Source organism: Lepus europaeus, chromosome 10 (genome assembly GCF_033115175.1).
Source record: "Lepus europaeus isolate LE1 chromosome 10, mLepTim1.pri, whole genome shotgun sequence".
Lineage (NCBI taxonomy): Eukaryota > Metazoa > Chordata > Mammalia > Lagomorpha > Leporidae > Lepus > Lepus europaeus.
Genome location: NC_084836.1, coordinates 3614286 through 3641666, shown reverse-complemented (window position 1 = coordinate 3641666; position 27381 = coordinate 3614286). Strand labels below are relative to the sequence as shown.

General features: G+C 59.4%; 2 protein-coding genes across 3 annotated transcripts in view; one reads left to right on the top strand and one right to left on the bottom strand.

Annotated features, from left to right (window-relative positions):
- SMC1B (structural maintenance of chromosomes 1B) overlaps window positions 1-4858 on the bottom strand; it is a 77649-nt gene extending 72791 nt beyond the window's left edge. For both annotated transcript variants that reach the window (XM_062201915.1, XM_062201916.1), the window contains exon 1: window positions 4750-4858. In XM_062201915.1, coding sequence (XP_062057899.1) covers window positions 4750-4858 — 109 coding nt within the window. The remainder of the gene's footprint in view (window positions 1-4749) is intronic.
- Window positions 4859-5135: 277 nt separating this feature from the next.
- Window positions 5136-18626, top strand: RIBC2 (RIB43A domain with coiled-coils 2). The gene is made up of 7 exons (XM_062201914.1): window positions 5136-5249; window positions 5905-5986; window positions 9980-10324; window positions 14576-14694; window positions 16284-16511; window positions 17150-17316; window positions 18542-18626. Exons 1-7 carry the CDS (start codon window positions 5136-5138, stop codon window positions 18618-18620), a joined length of 1134 nt encoding a protein of 377 aa, XP_062057898.1. The 3' UTR covers window positions 18621-18626.
- The last annotated feature ends 8755 nt before the right edge of the window (window positions 18627-27381 follow it).

Genomic DNA, 27381 nt, shown 5'->3' with positions numbered 1-27381 from the left:
ATGAGTGACACGGGGTACAGAAGAGGAAGGGTGGGCATTTAACACAGGGTGAAGCCACCACTGAGACTCCACACCCCATATCCAAGTGCCTGCTTCATGGAGTCCTGGCTCCTCCACCATCCAGATTCCTGCCCATGTGCAACCTGGGAGGTGGCAGATGATGGCTCAAGTGCTTGGACAGCAGGAGTTCTTGGCTCCTGGCTTTGGCTGTAGCTGTTTGTGTGCATTTGGGGAGTGAACCTGCACTTGGAAGATCTATCTCTAAGCCTTCCAAATAAAATTAAATATGTAAATAAAAAGAATCAAATATTACTCATGGGCTTCTGGTCTGTAAAAGTGAGTAACTGGGGGCCTGTGCTGTGGTGTAGTGGACTAAGTCTCCGCCTGCAGCGCCAGCAACCCATATGGACACAAGGTCATGTACCAGCTGCTCCTTTTCCAATTCAGCTCTCTGCTACGGCCTGGGAAAGCAGTGGAGGATGGCACAAGTCCTTGGGTCCCTGTACCCACATGGGAGACCCAGGAGAAGCTCCTGGCTCCTGGCTTTGGACTGGCCCAGCTCCAGCTGTTGTGGCCATTTGGGGAGTGAACCAGCAGATGGAAGACCTTTCTGTCTCCCCCTCTGTCTGTAACTCTACCTCACAAACAAATTTAAAAAAAAATTTTTTTGGGCCGGTGCCGCGGCTCAATAGGCTAATCCTCTGCCTGTAGCACCCACCGGCACACCAGGTTCTAGTCTCGGTCGGGGCGCCGGATTCTGTCCCGGTTGCTCCTCTTCCAGGCCAGCTCTCTGCTATGGCCCAGGAGTGCAGTGGAGGATGGCCGGGTCCTTGGACCCTGCACCCCATGGGAGACCAGGAGAAGCATCTGGCTCCTGCCTTCGGATCAGCACGGTGCGCCGGCTGCAGCGTGCCAGCCACAGCGGCCATTGGAGGGTGAACCAACGGCAAAAGGAAGACCTTTCTCTCTGTCTCTCTCACTGTCCACTCTGTCAAAAAATAAATAAATAAATAAAATTTATTAAAAAATTTGAAAAAAAGTTTTAAATGAGTGATTGGCGCCCCTTCCTGTCCTGGTAAAGACCTATGAAGTAACAGGTTTATTTTTTTGGTAAAGGTAGAGGAGAGGAAATCAACAACTCTTAGAGTCCAGGGGCAGGCACTGTGGTGTAGCGGGTAAAGCCACTGCCTGCAGTGCTGGCATCCCATATGGGTGCTGGTTCAAGTCCTGGCTGTTCCACTTCTGATCCAGCTCTCTGCTGTGGCCTGGGGAAGCAGTAGAAGATGGCCCAAGTTCTTGGGACCCTGCACCCACGTGGGAGACCAGGAGGAAGCTCCTGGCTCTGGATTGGCGCAGCTCTGGCCGTTGCGGCCATTTAGGGAGTGAACCAGTGGACAGAAGACCTCTCTCTGTCTCTCCCTCTCACTGTAACTCTACCTCTCAAATAAATAAATAAAAAATATTTTAAAAAAATAAAATGAAAAGCCAAACAACACTTTGTGAAACTTTAAACAAAGAAAATAAATCACAAGGAGGTACGAGTGGGAGGAGATGCTATCTGGGAAGGTTGTCTAGAAGACATAGCATTTGAGTTGGGCTCAAAGTGTGAAGGATATTTGTTCTGAGGTTTGTCAAAGACTATTTGTGACACAGCCTGGGCAGAACGTAGAGCCTATCCAGGAAGGTGGTTTAAGGTTGGAATCCTGTTGCCAGAGTGAAGAGTACTGAATTGAACTTTCTGAGAAGAAAAGTTAGACTTCGGAGGATTTTTAGTAGCAAAGCACCATAGGCAGGCCCCCCTTGTGCTTTGCTTCCTGTCTCCTCAGCTCCCTCGTGGTTATCATCTTTCTCTTTTGAATCATCACTTTCTCCCTCATTGAATAATCTTAGTTGGCATAAACACATGCATTACAATGCCTAGAAAGCAATCTTAGGACTTGCTTGTGGAAACTGAGAACAGTACAGTGTTAATTGTAGAGTTTAGTAGCAAACACACCGATGCTTAATACAGAAGTCTCTCAGCTTTCCTGTGTGACTATTTCATAATGGAGTTCTTGGGTAAAAAAAAAAAATCCCCTGCACTTGCAGAGCTTCAGGTGGAGATGAGTGACAAAGACGTTTGAGGAACATTAGAAAGGAGCCCATCTAAGGAAAGAAGCCCCGGTGGGGAACAGGCAGCACTGCAGGTGTTGTTAAAGAGTTAGTGAGGGGAGGGCACGCTGCCGAGGGACACGGTGGGTCACGTTCTAGCTCTTGGTCCTTGAAACACTTGACTCTGGACTGTTTTTTTAAGATTTGTTTATTTATTTGAAAGGCAGAATTACAGAGAGACAGAGAGAGACAGAGACAGAGAGACAGAGAGAGAGGGGAAGGGGAGAGGCCCATATAGGATGCCGGTGCCACAGGCGCTGCACCACAGCGCCGGCCCCTGGCCTTTCACTTTAATTAGCGTGTTATTTTTTTTGCATTCTCTATACCCTAGGAACAGGGCTTAATCTTTGTCTCCTGCACACACGCACGCACACACATACGCACTTTTGCTAAATCTAACTAAATGGAAAATATTAAAACTGAAAATTTTCCTCTACCCACAACAAACTAAAAACAAATGGAAAGATGCTGAATTTTGGTTGGTGTAACAAGAAGAATGGCCACAGCTGGCATTTGGCCTAGATTACACTGCTGGCTGGGCTACTCACACCCCCTGTCAGGGTGCCTGGGTTCGAGTCCTGACTGCTACTGATTCCAACTTCCTGTTAATGCACACCCTGGGAGGCAGCAGTGATGTCAGAGCACCTGGGTCTCCCAACTACATGGAGAGCTGGCGTCCACCCAGCCCAGCTGTGAGGGCATCAGGGAAGTGAGCCAGTGGGGAGGAGCTCTGTCTCTTCATCTCCCTCCTAACCCCATCTCTTCAATAAAAACACAATTTTAAAAAGAATGACCAACTAAATTATGGTGAGAAATGATTAGCTTAATGTCTATTTAAAAGCGCCAGTAATTCTGAGACCTAAATAAATAAATAAATAAAACCCACCAAAACTGACAAGACCTCAAGCAGAGTATCACTAACTCAGACTGGGGCCGGTGTTGTGTAGAGGAGACACGGCCGCGAGCAGAGCCAAAGGCGGGAGAGCGGCCCGACACCAGCCTCGGGACGCCTGCTCCCAGTGATCCGGCGCAGCAGCTGTGCGGGACAGACCGTCTCTGGGGGGCGTGGAGACGGCCTAATCCAGTCACATCTGTCCTAATACAGCTGCCCAGGTATCGCTTTGACAAACAGTGGACCTAGCAACCATGGGGAGTGTGGGCCTAAGTCAGGTGGGCTGTTTAGAGCCACCAGTGCTGTAAGGGCTAAGGGTGACCTGGTGGACCTCTAGACACTGTGGACACGTGGGCCTGCGGCTCAGGTCTCAGGAAGCGGCTCCAGCCCAGCCGGTGGCGTTCACAAGCGGCTCTGGGCTCTGGGTCCCGCGCTGCTTCTGGTGCCCTGCTCTAGCGGAGGGAGTTTCCCCGCCGCCCCCCCGGGGGGGGAGGGGTCCGTCACTAGAAGGCAACAGAAATCTCAGCAGTTCCACTGAGTCGAGGCCGGCACGCGCTTCACGTTCTGGTCACCCCACGCTAACCGCACAGTGTGAGCGCGCACGGAGGTGTACGTGACCAGCCAACCCGGGGAGCGGCTCCACCTGCCCTTACACAGCCGGGTGCCGGGCCAGGCCTGGACCCCGGCCCAGGCTCTGCCGCTTCCGGGCAGCCTCGGCCCGCAGTCCGGCCTCTAGGAGCCTAGGAGCGCCCGATCCCTCCAAGATAAAGCGGCGACCATATCCCCCTAGTAGGCTTCAAAAACAGCGGCGCCAACAGCTTGTTGGAGGCTCCCTGATCAGGATCGGAGCGGCCTCGGAGCCACGTGGCTGCCCCTGCTCCCGGAACCAACCCCTCCTTGAGGTCCCCCCTGCTCCATCCTTGGGTGGGAAGGGGCGTGCGAGGAGGGCGACCACGGCTGAGGGCGGCGGCCCCGGGGCAGGAAGAGAGCGCAAGCAGGAGAGGCCCGGGAGGGGCTGGGTGCGGGCAGGGAGAGGGCCTGGCTGGGGGTGGGCCCGAGGTGGGAGTTAGGGGGGTTGGAAAAGGCGGGGCCGAGGTGGGGGAAGGGAGAGTGGAGTGGGGTTTGGGGACAGCGATGGCCGAGGTGGGGGTGAGGGGTTGGGGCAAGGGAGGGCGGGGTCAAGGTGGAGGTAAGGGGGGGCTGCCAAGGGGGGAAGGGAGAGGGGAGGGCGGGCTGGAGGTTGGGGGACGGGGCCGAGGTGGGGGAGGGGACCGCGGGGTGGGAGTGAGGAGGGGTGGGGGAAGGCGGGAGCAGGGGAGGGGGAGGGGAGAGCGGAGTGGGGGTTGGGGACGGCGATGGCAGAGGCGGGGTGAGGGGTTGGGGAAAGGGAGGGCAAGGTCAAGGTGGAGGTAAGGGGGGGCTGGAGGTTGGGGGACGGGGCCCAGGTGGGGGAGGGGGCCGCGGGGTGGGAGTTTGGAGGGGTGGGGGAAGGCGGGAGCCCAGGTGGGGGAGGGGAGAGTGGGGAACAACGAAGGCCGAGGCGCGGTGAGGAGGGGGCGAGGGCCCGAGGAGGGGGACGGAGGCAGGGCAGGGGCCGGGCCACGCCAGGCGGGGGAGCAGGGCGCCCACGGCAGCGCAGGCCGCGCGGCCCCTCAGCCCCTCCGAGGAATGGCGGCCGCCGCCCGCCGGCCCCGAGGCGCCGTTACCAGAGCCGTTGGGGCCGACGATGCAGGTGAACTTCTTGAAGGGGCCGATGGCCTGGCGGCCCCGCCAGGACTTGAAGTTCTCCACGAGCAGCAGCTCCAAGCGGCCCATGGCTGCGCCTTCGCCGCCTTCGCCGCGCCCTCACGCGCCGGCTGGAAAAGAGCGGGAAGAGCCTCCCAGTCTCGCGAGACCAGAGCGAGGCCGCGGCCCGCGTGCCGTTCCCTAGCAACCGCGTGCGGCCGTTGCCTGGGAAGCCGCGGGCCGGCGTGGAGCCGACTGCCGGGCGCCCTGGCCCCTCGGAGCTTCCGCGCTCGCTCTGCGCCTGTCCTCGGCCCTCGCACTCCGGAACCCTGAGCCTTCCCCGCCTTCCCCGTCGGTTCCCGGGGCCATGGAGGTGGCGCAGCCCAAGGACCTGGCGCAGGAAGCCCGTCTGACCAACAGGCGGCAGGCGGAGCTGTGCAGGCAGCAGCGGGTCTTCAACGCCAGAAACAGGCTGATCGGGGTGAGGCAGGGGCGGGGGGCGCGGGGAGAAACAGGACGATGGGGTGGGGCAGGGGCGGGGGGCGCGGGGAGAAACAGGACGATGGGGTGGGGCAGGGGCGGGGGGCGCGGGGAGAAACAGGACGATGGGGTGGGGCAGGGGCCGGGGGCGCTGGGAGGGGTGGGCAGGTGAGCGCTTAGCTGAAGAGAGACCCTAACAGCCTGGGTTAGGATCGGAGCGGGGGTCTCCTCTCCAGACTCTAACAGCCCGGGTCCTGGGTCCTGGGTGGTGGTGCAGAGATCAGAGCGGGGTCTCCTCTCTATAACAGCCTGGGTCCCGGGCGGGGGGTTGGTACAGAGATCGGAGTGGGGGTCTCCTCTCTCTGAACCAGACTTTGTGCACTGCCCAGCAGTGCCTTCCAGTCCTATCTTGGGACAGATGTCTGCGTGGCCCCTAAGCAGTGTTCGGAGGGTGAGCCTCCTGACCTAAGGGAGATGAGGCGGGCGCGGGGGGAAGGGGGGAGTTTGGCAGAAGAGGCCGAGGGGCCGACTGGGAGCGGAGACACCCAGGCCCTGGTAGCTGACCTGCCACAGCTGTGCAGTGGCCAAGTGGAAGAGACAAGCGGGCAGCTGCTAAGCAAATCCCCTGCCTCTAATCCCCCCTTCTCCATTGCCAGGGAGACACCGGAGCCTGGGACGTTCAGGTTCGGGACCAGAAGATAAAAGAAGCCACGGAGAAAGCTCGCCATGAAAGTTTCGGTGAGCGCTGGTGCTGCCTCTAAGCCCTGGGGGCCTCCAGGCTCCAGGCCTCCTGTCTCACACCCGTGAAGAGTTCGTTCTTTTCGTGCGCCTGCTGCTCTTAAAATGTCCCACTTTCCTGTGCTCATTAGAATCAGTGCGCCGATTCCTCCTCTGAGCAGAAAAACGGCTGTGGACTCCAACGCAGATTGTCAGCAACGTATTTTAAGTATAAATGTTTGTTTTTCTCTTTTTTTTTTTTTTTTTTAAAGACTGTATAGGAGATGCCTTAAACACACATGTAGGCCGGCGCCGTGGCTTAACAGGCTAATCCTCCGCCTTGTGGTGCCAGCACACCGGGTTCTAGTCCCGGTCGGGGTGCCAGATTCTGTCCCAGTTGCCCCTCTTCCAGGCCAGCTCTCTGCTATGGCCTGGGAAGGCAGTGGAGGATGGCCCAAGTGCTTGGGCCCTGCACCCGCATGGGAGACCAGGAGAAGCACCTGGCTCCTGGCTTCGGATCAGCACGATGTGCCGGCCGCGGCGGCCATTGGAGGATGAACCAACGGCAAAAAGGAAGACCTTTCTCTCTGTCTCTCTCTCTCTCACTGTCCACTCCTCCTGTCAAAACAAAAAACCACACACGTGTAACACACATGTGCATGTACATACACACACTTTTGCCTGAGTCCACACCCCTGAGCTGACTCATGGGGTCAAATAGTAGCACTCTAAGTCTTAGGACTTCAAATGGAATTCATATTTCCCTGGGGTTCTCACAATTTCAACCATTGAAATTGGAGAGAGCAGTCTCCATCGCTGGCTCACTCCCCAAGTGGCCGCAACAGGCTGAAGCCAGGAGCCAGGAGCTTCTTCCAGGTCTCCCATGTGGGTGCAGGGGCCCAAACACGTGGGCCATCTGCTGCTGCTTTCCCAGGTCATAGCAGGGAGCTGGGTCAGGAATGGAGCAGCCGGGACACGAACTGGTGCCCATAGGAGATGCCTGCGCTGAAGGCCGTGGCTTCACCCGTTACGCCACAGTGCCAGCCCCAAGATTTTTATTTTTGAAAGATTTACAGAGAGGCAGAGAGAGAGAGAGAGAGGTCTCCCATCTGCTGGTTAACTCCCCAAATGGCTATAACGGCCCAAGCTGAGGAGCCGATCTGAAGCCAGGAGCTTCCTCTGGGTCTCCCACATGGTTACAGGGGCCCAAGCACCCAGGCCATCCTCCACTGCCCTCCCAGGCGACAGCAGAGAGCTGGATTGGAAGAGGAGCAGCCAGGACCCGAACCGGCACCCCCTGGGATGTCCAAGATTTTTTTAACTAGAGAAAAGCAGCCATAAAATTGTATACTTGGTAGGCTGTCGGTTTTTTACTGTTTTCAAATATGCTTAGAAAAAGACAGGAAATATGAAGGCGCTTCCCAGGGTCCCTGGGCGGTGGACTTAAAAGATGTTCATTTTGGTGCAGAAGTTTGAAGCCTCTGTATCGTTTTGTCATTATCCACATTTGTCGAGCTTTTTAGAGACCAAGATATTCGCCCAGAAATGTTGGAGGAAAGGATGGGCGTGAAGTCTGTTTTCTTTACGTTGTTCTATGCTTTCCAAATATTTACCATTTTAATTTTGAGCTGCAGAGTAAGTCCAGCTGAGAAAAGCAGTGTGACCCACGCGCAGGTCCCCACCACCAGACCGCGTGGTAATGCTGGTCGCGCTGGCTTCAGAAGTCCCAGTGCCTTTAGGGGATGCGTTGTGTGCGTGGCTGGAGGTCTCCCCGCCTCCCCAGTGGCTCCTTCCTTCCTCAGAAGCGTGCTCATTCCCACACATTGTTTTACGCTTGGACTGTCTGTGTACAGTGGACTGTTTATTTATGTGTGTATCCCTGACAGCATGAAATTGCTTTTTTTTTTAAGATTTTATTTATTTATTTATTTGAAAGTTAGAGTTACAGAGAGAGAAGGAGAGACAGAGAGGTTTTCCATCTGCTGGTTCACTCCCCAAAGGCCACAACGGCCGGAGCTGTGCTGATCTGAAGCCAGGAGCCAGGAGCTTCCTCTGGGTCTCCCACGTGGATGCAGGGGCCCAAGCACTTGGGCCGTCTTCCACTGCCTTCCCAGGCCATAGCAGAGAGCTGGATTGGAAGTGAAGTGGCTGAGTCTAACCAGCACCCATATGGGATGCCGGCACTTCAGGCCAGGGTGTTAACCTGTTGCACCACAGTGCCGGCCCCAATGAAATTGCTTTTTCTATATTTTTAAAAAATTTACATAAGCATTAGCCTGTTAAGTAGGTCCTTTTGCAATGTGTGTTTCTTCCATTTAACATATTTTGGAAATTAAGTGACCTACACATGGAGAGTATTCATTTTAATTGTTTTATGGCCCTTTTTAAAAATGTGAATTAACTACAGATTTTATCATCCATTCCCTGGTAAAGGCTGGTTTGGTCCCTCCCCACCCAAGTTTTTCAACGTTCTGAGCCTTGCCGTGAATCCATCCATGCATTCTGTCCTGGTGTACATGTGACAGAGACACCTAGAGGTAGAACTGAGGGGCCCCGGGAAGGCGTGTTTTCGGGTTCACGGAGTGTTGCCAAATTGCTTTGTTGTATGTGTGTCAAGTTACACCCAAGAGCAGTGGAGCAAAGAGAGAGAGATCTGGTCTCCACATCCATGCCTGTTCCTGTCGCTTGCCCGTTTTTGGATGGACCACTTGGGTTTTGAACATTCATTTGAGGGGCAGGCATTTGGCGCAGTGGGTTAACCTGCAGCATCCCATAGCAGAGCGCTGGGTCAAGTCCTGGCTGCTCTGCTCCCATCCAGCTCCTGCTGATGGCCTGGGAAAGCAGCAGACGATGGCCTGAGCACTTGGGCCCCTGCACCCATGTGGGAGACCCAGATGGAGCTCCTGACTCCTGGCTTTGGCCTAACCTAGCCCTGGCTGTTGGAGCCATTTGGGGAGTAAGGCAGTGGATGGAAATCTCTATCTCTTCCTCTCTCTCTCTGCCACTCTACCTTTCAAATATATAAAATAAATCTTAAAAAAAAAAACAAAACACTTTTTTTAAAGACATCCCTTGCAAGGTCTGGTTCAAGTCCCAGCTCTGCTTCAGATTCCAGCATCCTGCTAATGTGCATCCCAAGAGACCTGGAAGCAGCTCCTGGCTCCTGGCTTCCGATCAGCACAGCAGCTGCTGTGGCCATCTTGGGAAGTGAACCAACAGATGGAAGACGTCTCTCTCTCTCTCTGCCTCTCTCTCTCCCTGCCTCTGCCTCTCTGTAATTCGGCCTTTTAAATAAATAAATAAGTCTTTAAAAACAAAGTTGTTTATTTATTTGAGAGGCACAGAGACAGAGATCTCCCATCTGCTGGTTCACTTCCCAAATACCTGCAACAGCTGGGGCTGGGCCAGGCCAAAACCCAGGAGCCAAGAACTCAATTCAGGTCTCACACCGGAGTGGCAGGGCCTGAGCACTGGAGCCATCACCGCTGCCTCCCAGGTGTGCATCAGCAGGAGGCTGGGTATTGAGCCCTGGTGCTCCCGGTGAGACACGGGGGTCTTTTTTGTTTTATTTTGTTTTTTTAGATTTTACTTATTTACTTGAAAGTCAGAGTTACACAGAGAGAGAAGGAGAGGAAGAGAGAGAGAGGTCTTCCATCCGCTGGTTCACTCCCCAGATGGCCGCAATGGCCAGAGCTGCACTGATCTGAAGTCAGGACCAGGAGCTTCTTCCGGGTCTCCCACATGGGTGCAGGGGCCCAAGGACTTGGACCATCTTCCACTGCTTTCCCAGGCCATAGCAGAGAGCTGGATGGGAAGAGGAGCAGCCGGGACTTGAACCGGCACCCATATGGGATTCTGGCACTGCAGACAGCGGCTTTACCCACTACGCCACAGCACCAGCCCCCGACACAGGTGTCTTAAACAGCTGGGCCAGATGGCCGCCCCACAAACACTTTTCAAGCCGATTCGCGTTTATTTTTCTCTCCTAATCTGGCTGTGCTGTGGCTCTTGCAGCTGCTGAAATGAAGCAGAATGACAAAGTCCTGTGCCTGCTAGAAGACCGCGCCGGGAGAGACCAGAGAGCCCTGTGCAGGGCTATCAACGAGTTCCAGCAGAACGTTCAGCGGCCAGAAACCCGCCGAGAATTCGATCTGTCCGACCCGCTGGCCCTGCGGAAAGCCCTCCCGGCCCGGCAGTCGGATCACGATGTCCGCAACACCGTGTCGGGCATGCAGAAGTTCCTGGGCGAGGACCTGGACTTCCGCGAGAGGAGGAAATGCCAAGAGGAGCAAAGCAGAGAGTGGTCCCTGCAGCAGCGACAGGAGTGGGAGGACGCCCGGGCTGAACAGAAGTGTGCAGGTAACAGCACGTCGGCCAGCCGGCCCAAAGCTCTTCCCAGCTCTCGCGGCTGGGTTTTCTGTTTTAAGTCCTGCCCTGTGCACAGCCACCTGCTGCTCTCGCCCCACAGGGCAAGAAGAGTCGCTGTGTTCCAGGGGGTGGGCCAAGCCCAGTCCACTCCGTGTGTCAGGGCCCGGTTGGGTGCCGGGAACCTCAGAGTCGGTCCCTACCCTGGGACATGTCCAGGTCACCAGCGTCTCCCGGGTGCTGTTGTAGACGTTTCTTTGGGGAACTGTGGGGGGTGAGGTGGGCACCGTTGCAGGCATGGTGGCCGTAGCTCCTGCCTGGGCTTCCCCAGATCCTGGGAAATTCTTGGCCGAAGGTTCCCAGGTATGAAACAGCCTCTCTGAAGACGGAGCTACCAAACAAACCAACAAACCCAGCAGCCAGCGCGTGCACTGAGGCCCTGCGTCTCCTGCTGTGCCACCTCCTGTGCACACAGGGCTCCCGGCAGCACTGGCTCCTCCCAGCTGCCTCCCTGTGCCAGGGAGAGCTGCTAGTGGATTGGCAGCACCCCACTCTTACGGGGAGTCTCACGGGTGACAAAACACCGAGGGGTTGCGACGACCGTCACATGGGGAGCTGGCCTCGAGGCCGTGTGCCGCACCCTGTGTCCCCCCAGCTCACTCTCCATCCTCTCTGAGCCCGTTCCTGCCAGACTTCCGCCCTCCCCTCCCCTGCACTGCACCTGCCCTGGCCCACCTGGCCATGCCCTCCGTGTCACCCACAGGAAGTCGGTCTCGGTCTTGGCTTCTCGGCAGCAAATGACACGGTGGACCACCTCCTCCTGGCTGTACGTGGGCACCACGCACGTGCCGGTCCCCTTGCTGCCCAGCCTCCTCTTGTCCCCAGCACCTGGCTGCTGTTGCACTCCTGTACTCCCTGCGCCTGTCCCCTGCTAGCCAAACTCGTCACTGTCTGGGCTCATCTCTCCAGCCCGCGCCCTTCCCGGAACGCAGACTCGTAGATCCGTGCAGCTGCCCTTGGGCATCTCAATGGACATGTTAAAGGCAGGGCAAGTCCAGTAGCACGCCCGATGGTACCCTCAGCCTGTTTCCATGGCAACTCTGTCCTAGTAGTCTGGGCCTGAAGCCAAGTCTTGTACCCTCCCTGTCACTCACATGCCACACCCAGCCCACCAGCAAATCAGCTCACACTTCAGCCCCTCGTGCCGCCTCTGCCATCACCACTTTGAATTAAGGGGCTGACGGGTGCTGCCTGCTGGTCTGTGCCTCTGCCCACTCCCCACCCCCACCCCCCATGTCAGCGCTCGGCTCAGCAGCCAGAGCTCCCCAGGTCCAGTTCACTTAGACCCTGGCTCGAAACCCTGCAGGAGCCCTGCCTTCCTCACGGCGCACGGAAGCCCGGTTCATTTCAGGAGGCCCGGCTCCGCCCCCTCCACGCTGCCTCCCACTTGCTCCGTTCCTGCCACACCGTCTTCCCGGTTGTGTGAGGGGCTCGTTTCTGTCTCCAGCCGTGCCCCTGCTTCCTGTCTGCCTACAAACCTCTGTGTCCCACTGTCTCATGGCCTGCCCCTCTGCTCCTTCCAGTCTTTGCTGGAAGCTGTCTTGCTGGTGCAGCCTCCCCGGGCCCCCCTGAGCTTAAACCCAATACCCTCCCCTCACGCCCACTTCTCCCAGCACTCCCTTGCCTTACTTTTCTCCGTAGCCTTGATCGCTGGCATCCTGTCTGGTTCTTGGATCTGCTGTTCCTCCCCGGGTTTCACATCCTCAGCTCAGTGGGTCTGTGGCTGATTTGTGCACTGCTGTACCCGTGGTTCCTGGCACACGGGCGAAATCCATTCACGGAGCTTTCCTCTCATCCAGCTCCCTGACCACTCGAGATTCCCGTGTCTGGCCACGAGCGCTGGTCTCGTCCTTGACCTTGGTCTGTGCACTTGTCCTAGCTGTGTCACCAGACGCCTCCCAGCGTACTGGAAGCTAACTCTGAACCCCTGCTCTGGGTCAGCTCCTCCATGCCTTAACCACACCAGGAACCTGGGGATCACCCCTTCACCCTCCGTCCCTCGCCGCTCCTGTGCTGCCTCTGCCTGCTGTCACCCCGGCTGCCGCCTCTGACCTCCTCTGCCAGTAGCTTTCTGGGCCTCTTCCCTCTCCTTTCCTGCCCATCTCCGGTCCATTCCCAATGTGGTGGTCAGGGTGACACTTTGTCAACAAGGTCCAGTTGGACAGGGTCACACCCACCCCTCCACACCTGCTCACGGCTCCCCCGACACACACACGGACAAGATACAGGATTCTCCCACAGCTGGGGCCTGCGCCCACCCCTCTAAAACCAGCGTGTGCCCCTCACCCCCACCCCCTCACTCTGCACTCCTGGCTTCCGCCAAACCCTTGCCCACTTCACAGCCATCCCAGCTGCCCTGGCCCGACTCCTCCTGTCCTCACGGCGCCATCAGTGTGCCACAGTAGATCCTTTGGTGGCTCACGCTCGCCGTGAGCTCCCAGACAGCGAGTTCGGGTTCCAGGAAGCCAGAAAATGCTCCCCGTTTCACCGACCACTGCATGTCCTGTTCCCTGAGCGCTGTGTGTAGCTTAGCGAACGAGCAAACGAAAGGTAGCAGAGGAGGCCGGGGGTGCGTGGAGGCGGCCACAGGGTCTGGTCTTTGGGAGATAACGCGGAGACCCGGGGCACACCTAGCACACAATCCCGGCTTCCTGCCGCTCACGTAACAGCCCTGCAGAGGCCGGGAGGCCGGGAGGCCGTGCTGCGGGCTGACAGGCTGCTGAGTGAGCAGAGCTGGGCAGTCTGGCTGGGGCGTGCACCTGCTCTGCGACTCCAAACTTGTACTTCTTATTTCTTTTTTTAGGGCCCTCTGCTTGGACATCTGCCCCACCCCCTGCTCTCTTTTGGCCTGGAAGGGTCCACAGATATCCGTCCCCTGGCACCCCCTCCCCTGAGGAGTCCCGTCTGGCTTCTACAGCCCCCTTTTTTCTGGGCTCCTGCCATCCTTTGTCCGTTGTCAGGCTGTAGCCGTCTCCTGATGGACCAGGTAGATAGTAAGGGCACGCCACTCACCTGTCTAGGCCCATAGCAGGCATCGCTAATTCATAGCAGACATTACCAATCCACAGCAGTGATGGCGAGCACTCGTGGAGTAACTCGTCTGACTCCCCGAAGGCGCAGGCCCTTTCCCTGTGAATCTGGTCCGCGTGCATGAGGGAGTGGGCAGAGGTGAACGCGTGAACAGCCCTGTCCTGGGGGGCTCTGTGCCCCGGGCAGGGGTCCCTGGTGGGCATGCCGGGTCTGTGCCCCTGGGTAGGTGTCCCTGGTGGGCACGCCGGGCCTGTGGCCCCGGGCAAGGTCCCTGATGGGCACGCTGGGTCTGGCCCCGGGCAGGGGTCCCTGGTGGGCACGCCAGGCCTGTGGCCCCGGGCAGGGGTCCCTGGTGGGCATGCTGGGTCTGTGCCCCTGGGTAGGTGTCCCTGGTGGGCACGCCGGGACTATGCCCCTGGGTAGATGTTCCTGGTGGGCACGCCGGGCCTGTGGCCCCAGGCAGGGGTCCCTGGTAGGCACACCGGGCCTGTGGCCCCGGGCAGGGGTCCCTGGTGGGCACGCCAGGTCTGTGGCCCCAGGCAGGGGTCCCTGGTGGGCACACTGGGTCTGATGGTGGCGTGCCCCCTTACAGAGGACCTGTGGCCCCGGGCAGGGTCCCTGGTGGGCATGCCAGGCCTGTGGCCCCGGGCAGGGTCCCTGGTGGGCACGCCAGGTCTGACGGTGGCGTGCCCCCTTACAGAGGACCTGTGGCCCCGGGCAGGGGTCCCTGGTGGGCACGCCGGGCCTGTGGCCCCGGGCAGGGGTCCCTGGTGGGCATGCCGGGCCTGTGCCCCTGGGTAGGTGTCCCTGGTGGGTACACCGGGTCTGACAGTGGCCCCGGCAGGGGTCCCTGGTGGGCATGCCGGCCCTTGGCCCCGGGCAGGGGTCCCTGGTGGGCACGCTGAGTCTGACGGTGGCCCCAGGCAGGGTCCCTGGTGGGCACGCCGAGTCTGACGGTGGCCCCAGGCAGGGTCCCTGGTGGGCACGCCAGGCCTGACGGTGGCGTGCCCCCTTACAGAGGACCTGTGGCCCCGGGCAGGGTCCCTGGTGGGCACGCCGGGCCTGACGGTGGCGTGCCCCCTTACAGAGGACCTGTGGCCCCGGACAGGGTCCCTGTGGACACGCCGGGCCTGACGGTGGCGTGCCCCCTTACAGAGGACCTGTACACACAGACAAGGCTGCAGTTCGATGAGACAGCCAAGAACCTGCAGAATCTGCAAAGTGCCGCCCAGAAGGCTGTCTGCGCAGCCGTAAAAGACTTCAACAGGACCCAGGTGCGCACAGCCTGGGCTCGGGGTGGGGGGAGCACGTGCTCACCGCGACACCCCGGCCTCCCCAGCTTGCTCGCTCACTCAGGCTCGAACGCCTCTCCGGCTGGGGACTGGTGCAGTTGAAGAGCCAAACCCTGTGGCCCCGTTTGTCAGTCTGCTGACTCATTGCCACGTTCTAAGTGAGCGCCTACTGTGTGCCCAGTACTTCTAACCGCCCCCCACCGGCAGCCCTGTCAGATGGCCCTGCCCTGGGGAGAGACGCCCTTCACGTCTGGCCGCTCTCTCCAGCTGGGATGAAGCTGTGTGGATTTGCCGGGAACCAGATCCTGCATTCTGTCTCTCCGTAGCCGTCCTCAAAAGGAATGCCAAGCATAGCCCAGCAGGGGAGGATGCTGGGGCCTGCGCTTCTCAGCGTGGGGTGCTCATCCCACCAGAGTGTTGTAGTGTCCGGGTGTGGCATGCAGGCTCTGGAGTGCACCTGTGTGTGTGCGGGGCCAGGCCACTCCCGTGCCCCATCTTACCGTCTGAAGGATGAGGGCCATGTGGCACCTTCCTCCTGTGTCAGAGTGTGCTTTTTTAAAAATATTCATTTATTCATTTATTTGAGAGGCAGAGCTACAGTCAGAGAGGGGAAGAGACAGAGGTCTTCTACCTTCTGCTTCACTCCCCAGATGGCCGCAATGGCTAGAGCTGCGTCGATCCTAAGCCAGGAGCCAGGAGCTTCTTCTGGGTCTGCCACCTAGATGCCGGGGCCCAAGCACTTGGGTCATCTGCTGCTGCTTTTCCAGGCCATAGCAGAAGGCTGGGTGGGAAGTGGAGCGGCGGGGACATGACTGGTGCCCCCAGTTGTCCTGGGGGCTGTGGGAGAAGCCGTCAGAGCAGTGAGGTCAGAGTGCATTCCCACTGTGTAGAAACCTCCACGGTTGAGAGTCGCTCTGTTGAGTCTCCTTTGCAGCTTACACACGCCCAGCTCTCATGCAGAGCCCTGCCCTTGCAGGTCAGGGGCAAATCCAGAGGGGGTGGCAGCCATACCAGGGAGCCGGCTCCCAGCTGTGGCACATCAGTGTGAAAGCCAGCAGCTCTCAGGGCCGGCGCCATGACTCACTTGGTTAATCCTCTGTCTGCGGCACCAGCATCCCATATGGGCACCAGGTTCTAGTCCCGGTTGCTCCTCTTCCAGTCCAGCTCTCTGTTGTGGCCCGGGAGGGCAGTGAAGGATGGCCCAGGTGCTTGGGCCCCTGTACCCCTACGGGAGACCAGGAGGAAGCACCTGGCTCCTAGCTTCGGATTGGCGCAGCTCCGGCTGTAGCAGCCATTTGGGGGGTGAACCAACAGAAGGAAGACCTTTCTGTCTCTCTCTCTCACTCTCTGTCAAAAAAAAAAAAAAAGCCAGCAGCTCTCTGCCTACCCACAGCGGTAGTGGTGCCCTCTGCCCAGCCAGGGGCCCCACGTCTACCCCCCATTTCTGGAGTCTGATCTCCTGGCTGTCCCTGGCTGCCCCTAGCACGTCCCTCCAGTGGACCCCCTGGGCCTGAGACCCCCAGCCCCCAAGGTCACCGCGAGCACTTTCCCCGATGTCTCCCCCGGCTCAGGCCCTGGAGTCAGCGGAAAGGAAAAAGCAGGAGAAGAAACAGGAGCAGGAGGACAACCTGGCCGAGATCTCGCACCTGCTGCGCGGGGACCTGCTCTCCGAGAACCCGCGCCAGGCAGCCAGCTCCTTCGGGCCCCACCGCGTGGTCCCCGACCGCTGGAAGGGCATGAGCCAGGAGCAGCTGGAGCAGATCCGCCTCGCCCAGAAGCAGCAAGTCCAGGAGAAGCTGGTGCCTGCCCCGTGCGCCCGCCGCCTTCCATACGCCCAGCCGGCTGGGTCCAGTCCTGGCTGCACCCAGCCCTCCGAGCCACCCCCAGAGAGTATCTGCCACACTGAGACAAGAGCCAGACCGTGCCGTCTGCTTGTGGGGTGTGGGGTGGCGTGGGGCTGAGGCGGTGGTTGGGCCCGGCCAGGGGGTCCAGAGTGGGCCCTGAGATGCCGTGCCGGAGCAGAGACCCCAAGGAAGGGAGCAAGTGAGCATGCAGGGCTGGAGGCTGGAGGCGCTGACCCGTGCAGAGAGGGACTCAATCTTGGGAGGAGGTAGGGGGCCGAGGGCCGGGACAGGAAGGGCCGCCCCTGTGTGGCTGAAGCCACTCCTAGTCCTGGCAGGGGAGAGCCTGGGAGTGGGTCTCGGCCCTGCCCAGGAGATGGGACTGCCCCGGGGCGGAGGGGACTGCCCAGCCGTGGTGGCCGACACCATAGCCCGTGAGCTTCCTAGCTGGCGGTCTGGGGGTGGGGGGGCGATGCCTGAGCCAGGGCGTGAGGAGCAGGTGGGACGGCCCCCCAGCCACTCGCTGCGGCCCAGCAGGGAGGTGGGGCACTCGGGCTCCATGGACAAGTGGTGACCAGTGACCTCTCCCCTTCCAGAGGCTCCGGGAGGAAGAATACCAGCGAGACCTAGACTGGGACCGGCGGAGGGTTCAGGGGGCTCGGGCCACGCTGCTGTTGGAGCGGCAGCAGCAACGCCAGCAGCGCCTCCTGCGCAGGGCCCTGGACAGCAGCAACCTCAGCCGGGCCCGGGAGCAGCGACTGCAGTGCGTGCTGGGCAGGCGGGGGAGACGCCTCTCCCCGGGCAGCCCCCATCCTGACTCCAGAGACCTCACAGGCTGAGATGGGTGGGGGAGAGCCACAGGTCACTGCTGCGCAGGGCATCAAGTCCCAGAGGGGCACTGGGTTAGCCTAGCTGAGCGTGGAGGGCTTCCTGGAGGAGGCTTCATGGCTGAGATCCTACAGGAAGATGGTGCTGGCTGCCCACTGCCAGGAGGGCTCTCCAGGCAGAGACGGGGCCCTGGGGTGCCCGGACAAGCCCTCGAGTGGCTCAGGGTGCAAGTCACGGGAAAGAGCCTGGGCAGTTGGGTGCCTGCCAGGCGTGTGGGAGAGCTGGATTCAGTTCCTGGCTCCCAGCTGTGACCTGGCCCAGCCTGGCCCTTGTGGGCATTTGGGGAGTGAGCCAGTGGGTGGGAGCTCTGGCTCGCTCACTCGCTTGCTCTCAGCAAACTCTCAAATAAATAAATAAAAGCTGCTATGTAATTATGAAATAACCCACACCACTGAGGGGGAGTCAAGGTGAATTATTGAGTTTATTGGGGCCAGCGCTGTGGCATAGCAGGTAAAGCCACCACCTGCAGCGCTGGCGTCCCATATGGGTGCTGGCTCTAGTCCCGGCTGCTCCTCTTCCAATCCAGCTCTCTGCCATGGCCTGGGAAAGCAGCAGGAGACGGCCCTAGTCCTTGGGCCCCTGCACCTGGAGGAAGCTCCTGGCTCCTGGCTTCAGATCGGCGCAGCTGCAGCCATTGTGGCCATCTAGGGAGTGACCAGTGGATGGAAGACCTCTCTCTCTCTCTCTCTCTCTCTCTCTCTCTCTGCCTCTGCCTCTGCCTCTGCCTCCCTGTAACTCTGCCTTTCAAATAAGTAAATAAATAAATATTTTTTAAAAAGATAAATATTTGAGTCATAGAGAGGGAGAGCGAGATCTTCCATCTATTGGTTCACTCCCCAGATGACCACAATGGCTGGACCAGGTTAGAGCTAGGAGCCTGGAACTCCATCCAGCTTTCCCACATGGGTTGCAGGGGTCTAAGCACTTGAGCCAGGGACGTGAGCAGGGAGACTCAGACTGGTGCTGTTACGTGGCGCTGGCGGCTTCACCTTGGGGACTACAGACCAACAAGCACTGCAGGCTTTTTTACTTTGTTAAAAAATGGACCAACTAGGAAGTACTTGCATGTGCTGACTTGTGTCTCCTGCCTCTGTTTTCAGGAGGAAATCTATGAACGAGCTGTACAGGAATCAGCCCACGGAGGAGTACTTCGCCCAGTTTAACACAAGAAGCCGATGATGAGAGACCCCCGCGTCCCCCCATTTCTGTATAACCTGTGACAATCTCCAGAGCCGTGTTTCTTAAAACAGATGCGACCCCTGGCCCAGCTGAGCGTGGTCCTTGTGCTCCCTGCTCTGCCCTCCTCCGTGGCCACTCGGTGCCCCCCTCCTGCTGCTGCAGCTCCCCACTGTGGGGGTCTCCCGCCCCTCCCCCACAAGGCTGTGTCAGCGCCTTGACCCCGCTCTGACCCAGCCAGCTGCCTGGGTGGGGGTGGGGGTGGGGGTGGGGTCCTTTCTGGCTGGCTTGACCCCAGGCCTTGTACATTTCCCAGGCACTGACAAGGGGTCTGGGCTTTTGCCCAGAGAAACTCGCTCCCCTCCCCCCAGCCAACTCCTCCCCATCCATGCCCTGACCCCTGGCTGCGGACTCTCGCAGGTAGAACATGCCTCCCTCCCTCTGAGAGATGCCCTGAGCCCGCTGCCTGCTTTTGGGCCAACTCCAGTGGGAAGGCGGGGGGTGGGCTGGGCTGCATCCCTCCGAGGACCTGGCTTGGAAATTGCCACACACACACACACACACCCCGCCTCTGCTGGCAGCCTCCAGCCTGGGGGCACCTGGCTGGGTGTGGCCAGGAGATCCTCCTCTAGCTCAGAAGTGGGCTGCACCCCGGGGCTCACCAGCAGGCGCCACAGCCTCCGGGACTGGCGTGGACAGAGCGGCTGCGCTGCGAGGGGCCCTGCCTAGCCGTCTGTGAGCCTAGCGCTCAGGCCCAGGAGTGCCTCTTCCTGATCCCCAAGTGTTTCCCGGCGGACAGCTGTGGGTGGCGCTGTCATTAGCTGAGCGGGGGCTGGAGCCAGTGCTGGCGGCGGGGCCCACCTCCCCCCCACCCGAAGGCAGCTGCTTCCTCCCAGCCCTCAGAGCCCTGCCCCAGCTGAGCTGAGGATGGGCAGGGTGTTTCCTAGGTGGACACAGCGGGGCTGGACCGGCTCTCCAGGACAGACAGGCCCCGGGGCGTGCAAGCATAGGCCAGGCCATGGTCTGCTGGGGGAGGGAGAGGGGGAGGTCCTGGGGGGGTAGGTGTCGGAGGGGCCCGTGGCCAAGGTTCACAGAGTGAGCAGGGCCAGAAGAGGGGAGCTCTGGGAGAGTTGTGGGCCAGGCGGATGGGGCTGGGTGTGCCCGTTTCAAAGATGGCACCAGCAGCCACGTGGGCTTGGGCTGCCCGCCCCCTCCCCGGCTCTGACTCGGCTCATACTCAGAGTGCCATCACCCACTGGCTGGCAAAGGCAGTGGATGGGACCAGGGTAGGATGCAGGCAACATGATGGCGGGCAGGGCGCTGCCCCCGGTGCTGTGGTCTGCAGATTGTGGAGTTGTCCTGGGGAGGTCAGAGCAGGAGCGCTGACAGCACCTGCTGTGTGCCGGCATCTCAGGCAGCGCAGCAGTCCCTCCCCACCCCCCCGCCGTGACCCGAGCTCCGGCCGGCAAGGGGAAGATGCCTCCGTGTCACCCCTCATGAAGGCATGTCCTACAAACGACACCGTCGTCACCATGGCTCACAGCCCGGGGACCTATGGTGCCAGGTGTGTGACGCTCCATCACAGGGAACGCAGGATGGCCAGGCTGCTCTGGACCCTGAGGCCGTGAGGGCGGCTTGCCCCCTGGGCTGTCACACAAACACCTGCTGAGCCAAGGGAGCGCGGAGAGGACCAGCGAGCTGCGAGTTCTCCGTGAGCTTTGGGGAGAGGAGTCCTGCTCTGTCCATGACGGCCTTCCTTCCCTGTGCATCTGCGGCCGAGTTTTCCCTTTTTAAAGAACAACTCATTCCAGTTAGGGCCCACCCCAGCGACCTCATCTTGGCTAATTACCGGGGCTTGGGACTCCCATGTGTCATTTGAGGTCACACACGCCGGGGAGTGCCGAGGCACCTGGTTCCAGCCTCACCCGGGATTGGCCACCGGTGCCCTGCTGGCCAGGCTGTGCTCTGGGAAGCGCTCTGGGATCAATGGTGGACAGCCGGTGCAGATCTACAGTGGACAGCCAGCACAGGTTGGCCTCTTCCTCTTGAGCAAAGGAGGAGCGGGAGGTGACATGGGTTCATGCAGTGAGCAGCAGGCGCTTCTCCAGTCCCGGCTCTTGTCAGCCCCGGTGCCAGGATGTGCCATAGTCTAAGGGAGCTACAGACCGAGGTAGCCATGGCAGAGGAGCGAGAGCTTGGCCCACACGAGGAGGCTCTGCGAACAGGCAAGAAGGGAGGTAGCATTTATACGCCTGGGCTCAGTGGCCAGCAGCGTGCAACGAAGTTTGCATCACTATAAAAAACATTCCAGGGACCAGGGACCAGGATGGCACCGACATCCCATATGGACGCTGGTTTGAGTCCCAGCTGCTCCCCTTCTGACCCAGCTCCCTGCTAATGCTGCCTGGGAAAGCAGTGGAGGGTGGCCCAAGTGCTTGGGCCTCTGCACCCGTGTGGGAGACCTGGAAGAAGCTACTGGCTTCGGCCTGGCCCAGCCCAGACATTTGGGGAGTGAACCAACGGGTGGAAGATCTGTTTCTCTCTGACTCTCTATGTTCTCTCTCTCTCTCTCTCTCTCTGTAACTCTTTCAAATAAAATTAATCTTAAAAAAAAAAAAAAAAAAAAAGGCCGGCGCCGTGGCTTAACAGGCTAATCCTCCGCCTTGCGGCGCCGGCACACCGGGTTCTAGTCCCGGTTAGGGCGCCGGATTCTGTCCCGGTTGCTCCTCTTCCAGGCCAGCTCTCTGCTGTGGCCCGGGAAGGCAGTGGAGGATGGCCCAAGTCCTTGGGCCCTGCACCCGCATGGGAGACCAGGAGAAACAACTGGCTCCTGGCTTCGGATCAGCGTGGTGCGCCGGCCACAGCGGCCATTGGAGGGTGAACCAACGGCAAAAAGGAAGACCTTTCTCTCTGTCTCTCTCACTATCCACTCTGCCTGTCAAAAAAAAAAAAAAAAAAAATTCCAAAAGGAATGCCAGGCTTGATCACCGTGTCACCTGTGTACTCTATGTGAGTGCGCCATCTGCTGGTGGCTGTTAGCACTACAGGGCCCCGGTCCGGTGCGGGACAGGTTCTTGCAATAATGCGCCAGGCCTGGCTGGATGTAGTGGCCACCACCCGGCTCAGAGACCACCCCACTGGAAGACAGAGCCAGGTCTGGGGCAGGGGACCCTGCTTATCGCTCTCCCTTGGGAGGCCCCCGAGACTTGATACATGCAGTGGGGATTTGCTGTTTGTCTAAAGTCCTCCTGTCCCCTCCCCCTGGTTTTATTGTGAAAATTTTCAAACAGGCATAGGCACTGAAAGAAATTTTGCAGTACACACCCATATACCCTCTCTATATAATTATTATTTTGCTGTGTTTGTATTTGCATCACCAGCTACTCTGGAGGCTGGCTTCTAAAAAGCTCAGTTATGGGGCTGGCGCTGTGGCGCTGCGGGTTAACATTTTGGTTCACAGTATCTTTATGCACAACAGCCACAATCTGGAATCAACCAAAATGTCTATCAACAGAGGACAAGATAAACAAGTGCTATATTCATTCCACTTGTGAACATGCAAAAGAAACGAACGGGCCAGCATCGTGGCACGGTGCGTTAAGCTGTCACCTGCGGTGCCAGCACCCATATGAGCAACAGTACAAGTCCCAGCTGCTCCCCTTCCCCTCCAGCTCCCTGCTGATGGCCTGGGAAAGAAGCAGAGGGTGGGCCGGTGCCGCGGCTCACTTGGCTAATCCTCCGCCTGAGGCGCCGGCACTCCGGGTTCTAATCCCGATTGGGGCACCGGATCTGTCCCAGTTGCTCGTTTTCCAGTCCAGCTCTCTGCTGTGGCCTGGGAGGGCGGAGGAGAATGGCCCAAGTGCTTGGGCCCTGCACCCACATGGGAGACCAGGAGGAAGCACCTGGCTCCTGGCTTGGGATCAGCACAGCATGCCAGCCGTAGTGACCATTTGGGGGGTGAACCAATGGAAGGAAGACCTTTCTCTCTGTCTCTCTCTCTCTCTCTCTCTCACTGTATAACTCTGCCTGTCAAAAAGAAAAGAAGAAGAAGAAGAAGAAGGTGGCCTAAGTGCTTGGGCCCCAGCACCCACGTGGGAGACCTGGAGTTCCAAGCTCCTGGTTTCTACCTGACTCAGCCCTGGCTGTCGTAGGGGCTATTTAGGGAGTGAATCAGTGGATGGAAGATGTGTGTCTGTGTGTGTGTGTCCTCTTTCTGTAACTCTGCCATTCAAATAAATAAATACATCTTAAGAAAAAAAAAAGAAACAAGCGGCCGACACACCCAGCTGGCCGGCTGACTCGGGCCTCAGTCACAAACAGCGTCCTGGACCCAGTGCCATTGCACAGGTGTGCAGCTCACAGGGCAACACACCTGTTTTGTCAGGGTTTGCTCTAGACAGGGTGATGCAGGCGTGAGCCTTTTTTTGGGGGATGATGGCAAGGTACAGGAAGTACCAATGGCACACACTCCCAGCAACCAGACTGCACTGGGCGAGTCCGGAATCTACTTGCACTGAGCCAGCTCCCTCACTGGTTGCTGGTGTGATGTCCGCCAGCAGGTGGCGTTTCCACCTCGCTTGCTCCCACCCTCGCCGCGTCCCTGGGCATCGGGTCAGCTGCACTCGGCCTCGGGTCTCCCTGAGCAGAGGAAGCCGGCGTGGAGCCTGTGTTCCCAGCCCGCTGCGACGGCCACTGTTAGGGGTCTGTGCAGACAGAGGACGGCCGTGGCCCCTGGCCGGGCAGCAGCCCTGAGCTGGGTCACAGGTGGGAGCATGGCCCCCCTGGGTGCATTCTCCAAAGGGGTGTCTTATCAGCCATGTGGAGTGCGTCCCCCTGGGGTTCAATGACGAGCCAGGAGCAAGGTGGGAAGCTACACAGAGGTGGCAGTCACAGGGCTGGTGTTGGCTGTCTCCCGACTTGGCAAAGGCCAGGCCTGGCTGGTGCCCGCCCCCAAACCTCGTCCACGCTCCCCCTTCCTGACGCCCGGCGTCCCCTCTGCCCAGACCCGGCAAAGTCACTGTTGCCTGGGCGGTGTCTGTGGGAGCTGCCCTGCCCTCCCTCGCTGGGGCAATCGGAAGCCCCAGGGCCAGCGCTGGGAGGTGGACACTGATACAGCCGGGGGTGGGGGTGATGGACTGACCCGGGATCGGGGAGCTCTTTTCCTTTTTATTTTTTACAAAGATTTATTTATTTATTTATGTGAGAGGTCAAGTTATAGAAAGAGAGAGGGAGAGACAGAAAGGTGCTTCCATACGCTGGTTCACTCCCCAAATGGCTGCAACTGCCAGAGCTGGGCCAATCGGAATCCAGGAGCCAGGGGCTTCTTCCGGGTCTCCCACGTGGGTGCAGGGGCCCAAGGACTTGGGCCATCTTCCGCTGCTTTCCCAGGCCATAGCAGAGAGCTGGGTCGGAAGTGGAGCAGCCGGACTTGAATGGGTGCCCATATGGGATGCCGGCACTGCAGGCAGTGGCTTTACCCACTATACCACAGCGCCGGTCCCTCTGCTTTAAATTCTTATTTCTGTGGGGGCAAGGACCCGGAATAGGAATGAAGAGACCCAGGCCCCATCACTCCTGTTCAGTTACTGGGTTCAGAGCCTCGCAAAGCGCACAGGAGACCGGCGCGGCCAGGGCTGAGCTGTGACTCACCAAGCGGCTTTGCTGGCGGGATGTCCGGTGTGACTCGGCAGAACTTGAGGACGGACCTGCCAGGCCTCTGGGGATGTGCACGGGGCCAGGTGGCCACTGAGTGTCCTTGACCTGCTCGGCTGGTAAGTGGCCCAGAATGTCCTCTGGGCGCCAGGCCTGCCACCAGCTCACCCTGTGTCCTCATTCCCAACTCAGATGCCTGACCAGCAGGGCCACTGCACAGATGAGTGGTCCGTACGTTGGGGCCCCACCACTGCCCCATCCTCCCAGGGGAGGGTCTTGTGGCTCAGAGTAACCGTGGGCAGGATGGGCACTGAACTTGGAACAAACATGTCTGGGAAAACAGGCTCACGCCACCTCCAGGAGCTGCCAGTTGAGCCCTGCACGACACTGACCGAGTACCAGTTATCTTATTACAACCTTCGCCGTGGGGCCAGCATTGTGGCAAAGCAGTGCCAGGATCTCCTATCAGAGTGCTGGTTTGAGTCCTGGCTGCCCCACTTCTGATCCAGCTTCCTACTGATGTGCCTGGTAAGGCAGTGGAAGATGGCCCAAGTGCTTGGTCTCCCATATGGGTGTCAGGGACCCAAGCACACCCTCCACGGCCTTCCCAGGTACGTTAGCAGGGAGCTGGACTGGGATCAGAGCAGCTGGGACTCGAACCAGCACTCTAATGTGGGATGCTGGCCTTGCAAAGAGCAGCTTAGCCATCGCACCACAACACTGGCCCGGGGACAACATTTCCATGTTCTGTAGCCTGACCTCTGCCCTGAAATCGGGGCCCAGACTCCAGACGCCCCCTTGACAGCTCCGCTGGACGTTGACAGCGAAAACGCATGACCCAGACCGGGGTCCCGGGTCCCTCTGCCTCAGCTCTGTCCCTCCAGCCGCCCCATCTCAGCCAGGGGCTTCCTTCCAGAGCTTGGACACCTCCAGGCTTTCTGTCTGACATCCGGGCCGTCAGCAAATCCCCCCAGCAAGACTTACACGTCTGGCTTCTTCCTCCTGCCTCTGTCCACCACTGCCGACCCTCGCACCTCTTCCCCGGCCCCTGTTCGCTTTCCTCCCCGGCCACGCCCCACCCACCTGCATGCCTCCCCATCACAGGAGCGTAGAGACCCGGTTAAAATGGCAGCCAGACCACGCGCCCCTCTGCTCCGACCCTCCGATGGCCCAATTCAGAGCGAGAATCGGCTGCTCTGCTGCTGTCACTCTCCCTCCCTCGCTCTCCCACCAGCTCGCCGAGGGCTGCACCTGCTGCCGCCCGCTGCCTTAATGCTCTTTCCCCGTGGACCCTGTGACCAATGCTGTCACCTGCTCAGGGACTCAGCTCAGAAGTCACCTTACGGAGCCGGCAGTGTGGCGTGGTGGGCGAAGCCGCTGCCTGCAGCACCGGCATCCCGCATGGGTGCCGACTCGACGCCAGCTGCCCCACTTCCGATCCAGCTCCCTGCTAGTGTTCCCAGGAGGGCAGCAGAGGATGGCCCACTCATGTGGAGACCTGGAGGAGGCTCCTGGCTCCTGGCTTCAGCCTGGCTCAGCTCTGGCCATTGCAACCACTTGGGGTGTGAACCAGGGGGTGGAAGATCTCTCTCTCTAAAACCTTAAAAAAAAAGTCAGCTACCACTGAGACCCTGTCCTGACCCCTACATGAAAGGCCAACCCTCTCTCCCCACCTGCTATGCACACTTATCATCCACTCTTCCTGCCACAAGGACAGGCATCCCGGGAGGATAGTCACGGCTGGGGGGTAGAGCAGCGCCCCCCAAGTTGGGGCTGCAGGAAGGGGTCCCCGCGACACAGGCAGGTGGAGGGCAGGCACCGCCCCCACAGCCGGCGCGGCTGGCCATCCTGGGGGCCGGCTCCACTGCAGCCCCATCCCGGCTGCGGCCTGGGTCCTGCTCCGTGGACCTGGCTTGATTCACTTTTGTCCCCAGGGTCTTGAGCGGTACATGACACACGTATGTTCCATGAAGTGTGGGACATGGGTTTCAGCGCCTGTGTGTGAAGACCCAGACTTCGAGCACAAGGAGGACAGTCCAGGTGTGAAAGCGTGGCCTAAGAGCAAGGCTTAGCTCATCGTGGACAAGCCATGGCTCAGCTCCACGTGCGGCCTGCCAGAGAGCCGGGGAGGCACCGGGGGGCCCTAAGGTCAGTGGAGGATGGCCCAAGTGCTTGGGCCCTGCACCCGCATGGGAGACCAGGCGGAAGCACCTGGCTCCTGGCTTCAGATCGGCCCCATTGCCCTGCGTGGCAGTGTGGCCCTGCGGTGGCACTGAGAGACGTGGGGGAGCATTGTCCAGCCCAGCCCGAATGTCAGCAGTGTGGTGTCACCACTGGCGGGGAGGCCAGGCACACCCTGACTCACGGCCAGCCTCCTTCTGGCTCCCATTGCAGCTTAAGTCATGTGTGCTGCTACCTTGTCTGTGCAATGCGTTCGTGCCTCTGACACACATCCGTCAAGAGCCACAACACGCCAGGTGCGGCGCTGGGTCTTGGGCCGCAGTGATTGAGAAGGCACGAAGGGGCCGGCGTCTGGCCCACCAGTGAAGACCCTGCTTGGGGGGCTGGTGCCGGGGCGTAGTGGGTAAAGCCGCCACCTGTGGCTCCAGCATCTCATATGGTGCTGGTAGGGGTCCTGACTGCTCCACGCCCCACCAGCTCCCTGCTGATGTGCCTGGGAGAACAGCGGAGGATGGGCCACAGCCCTGGGCCCCTGAACCCACGCAGGAGATCCAGAAGAAGCTCCTGGCTTCGGACCGGCCCCGCCCTGGCCATTACAGCCATCTGGGGAGTGAACCAGTGGATGGGAAATCTCACTCTGCCTTCCAAATACATAAATAAATCTTAAATAAATAAACAAATAAAGACTGCTTGGGATGCATCCCATATTGGAGTGCCTGGGTACAAGTTCCAGCTCTGTTCTTGATCCCAGCTTCCTGATAGCTTGGATCCTGGGAGACAGCAGGTGACGAGGTCCCTGCCGCCCAAGCAGGAGACTTGGATTGAGTTCCTGGTTCCTGACTTTGATGGCCCAGCCCTGGCCCTCGTGGGCGTTTGGAGCCAGCAGATGGGATGTCTCTTCCTCTCTCTGTCTCTCTCTCTCTGTCTCTCT

Coding starts and splice junctions, on each gene's coding strand:
- RIBC2 (XM_062201914.1), top strand. CDS start 5,136: ATGGAGGTGGCGCAGCCCAAGGACCTGGCGCAGGAAGCCCGTCTGACC. Junction 10,325..14,575: donor GGCTGAACAGAAGTGTGCAG/GTAACAGCACGT, acceptor GCCCCCTTACAG/AGGACCTGTACACACAGACA. Junction 16,512..17,149: donor AGCAAGTCCAGGAGAAGCTG/GTGCCTGCCCCG, acceptor CTCCCCTTCCAG/AGGCTCCGGGAGGAAGAATA.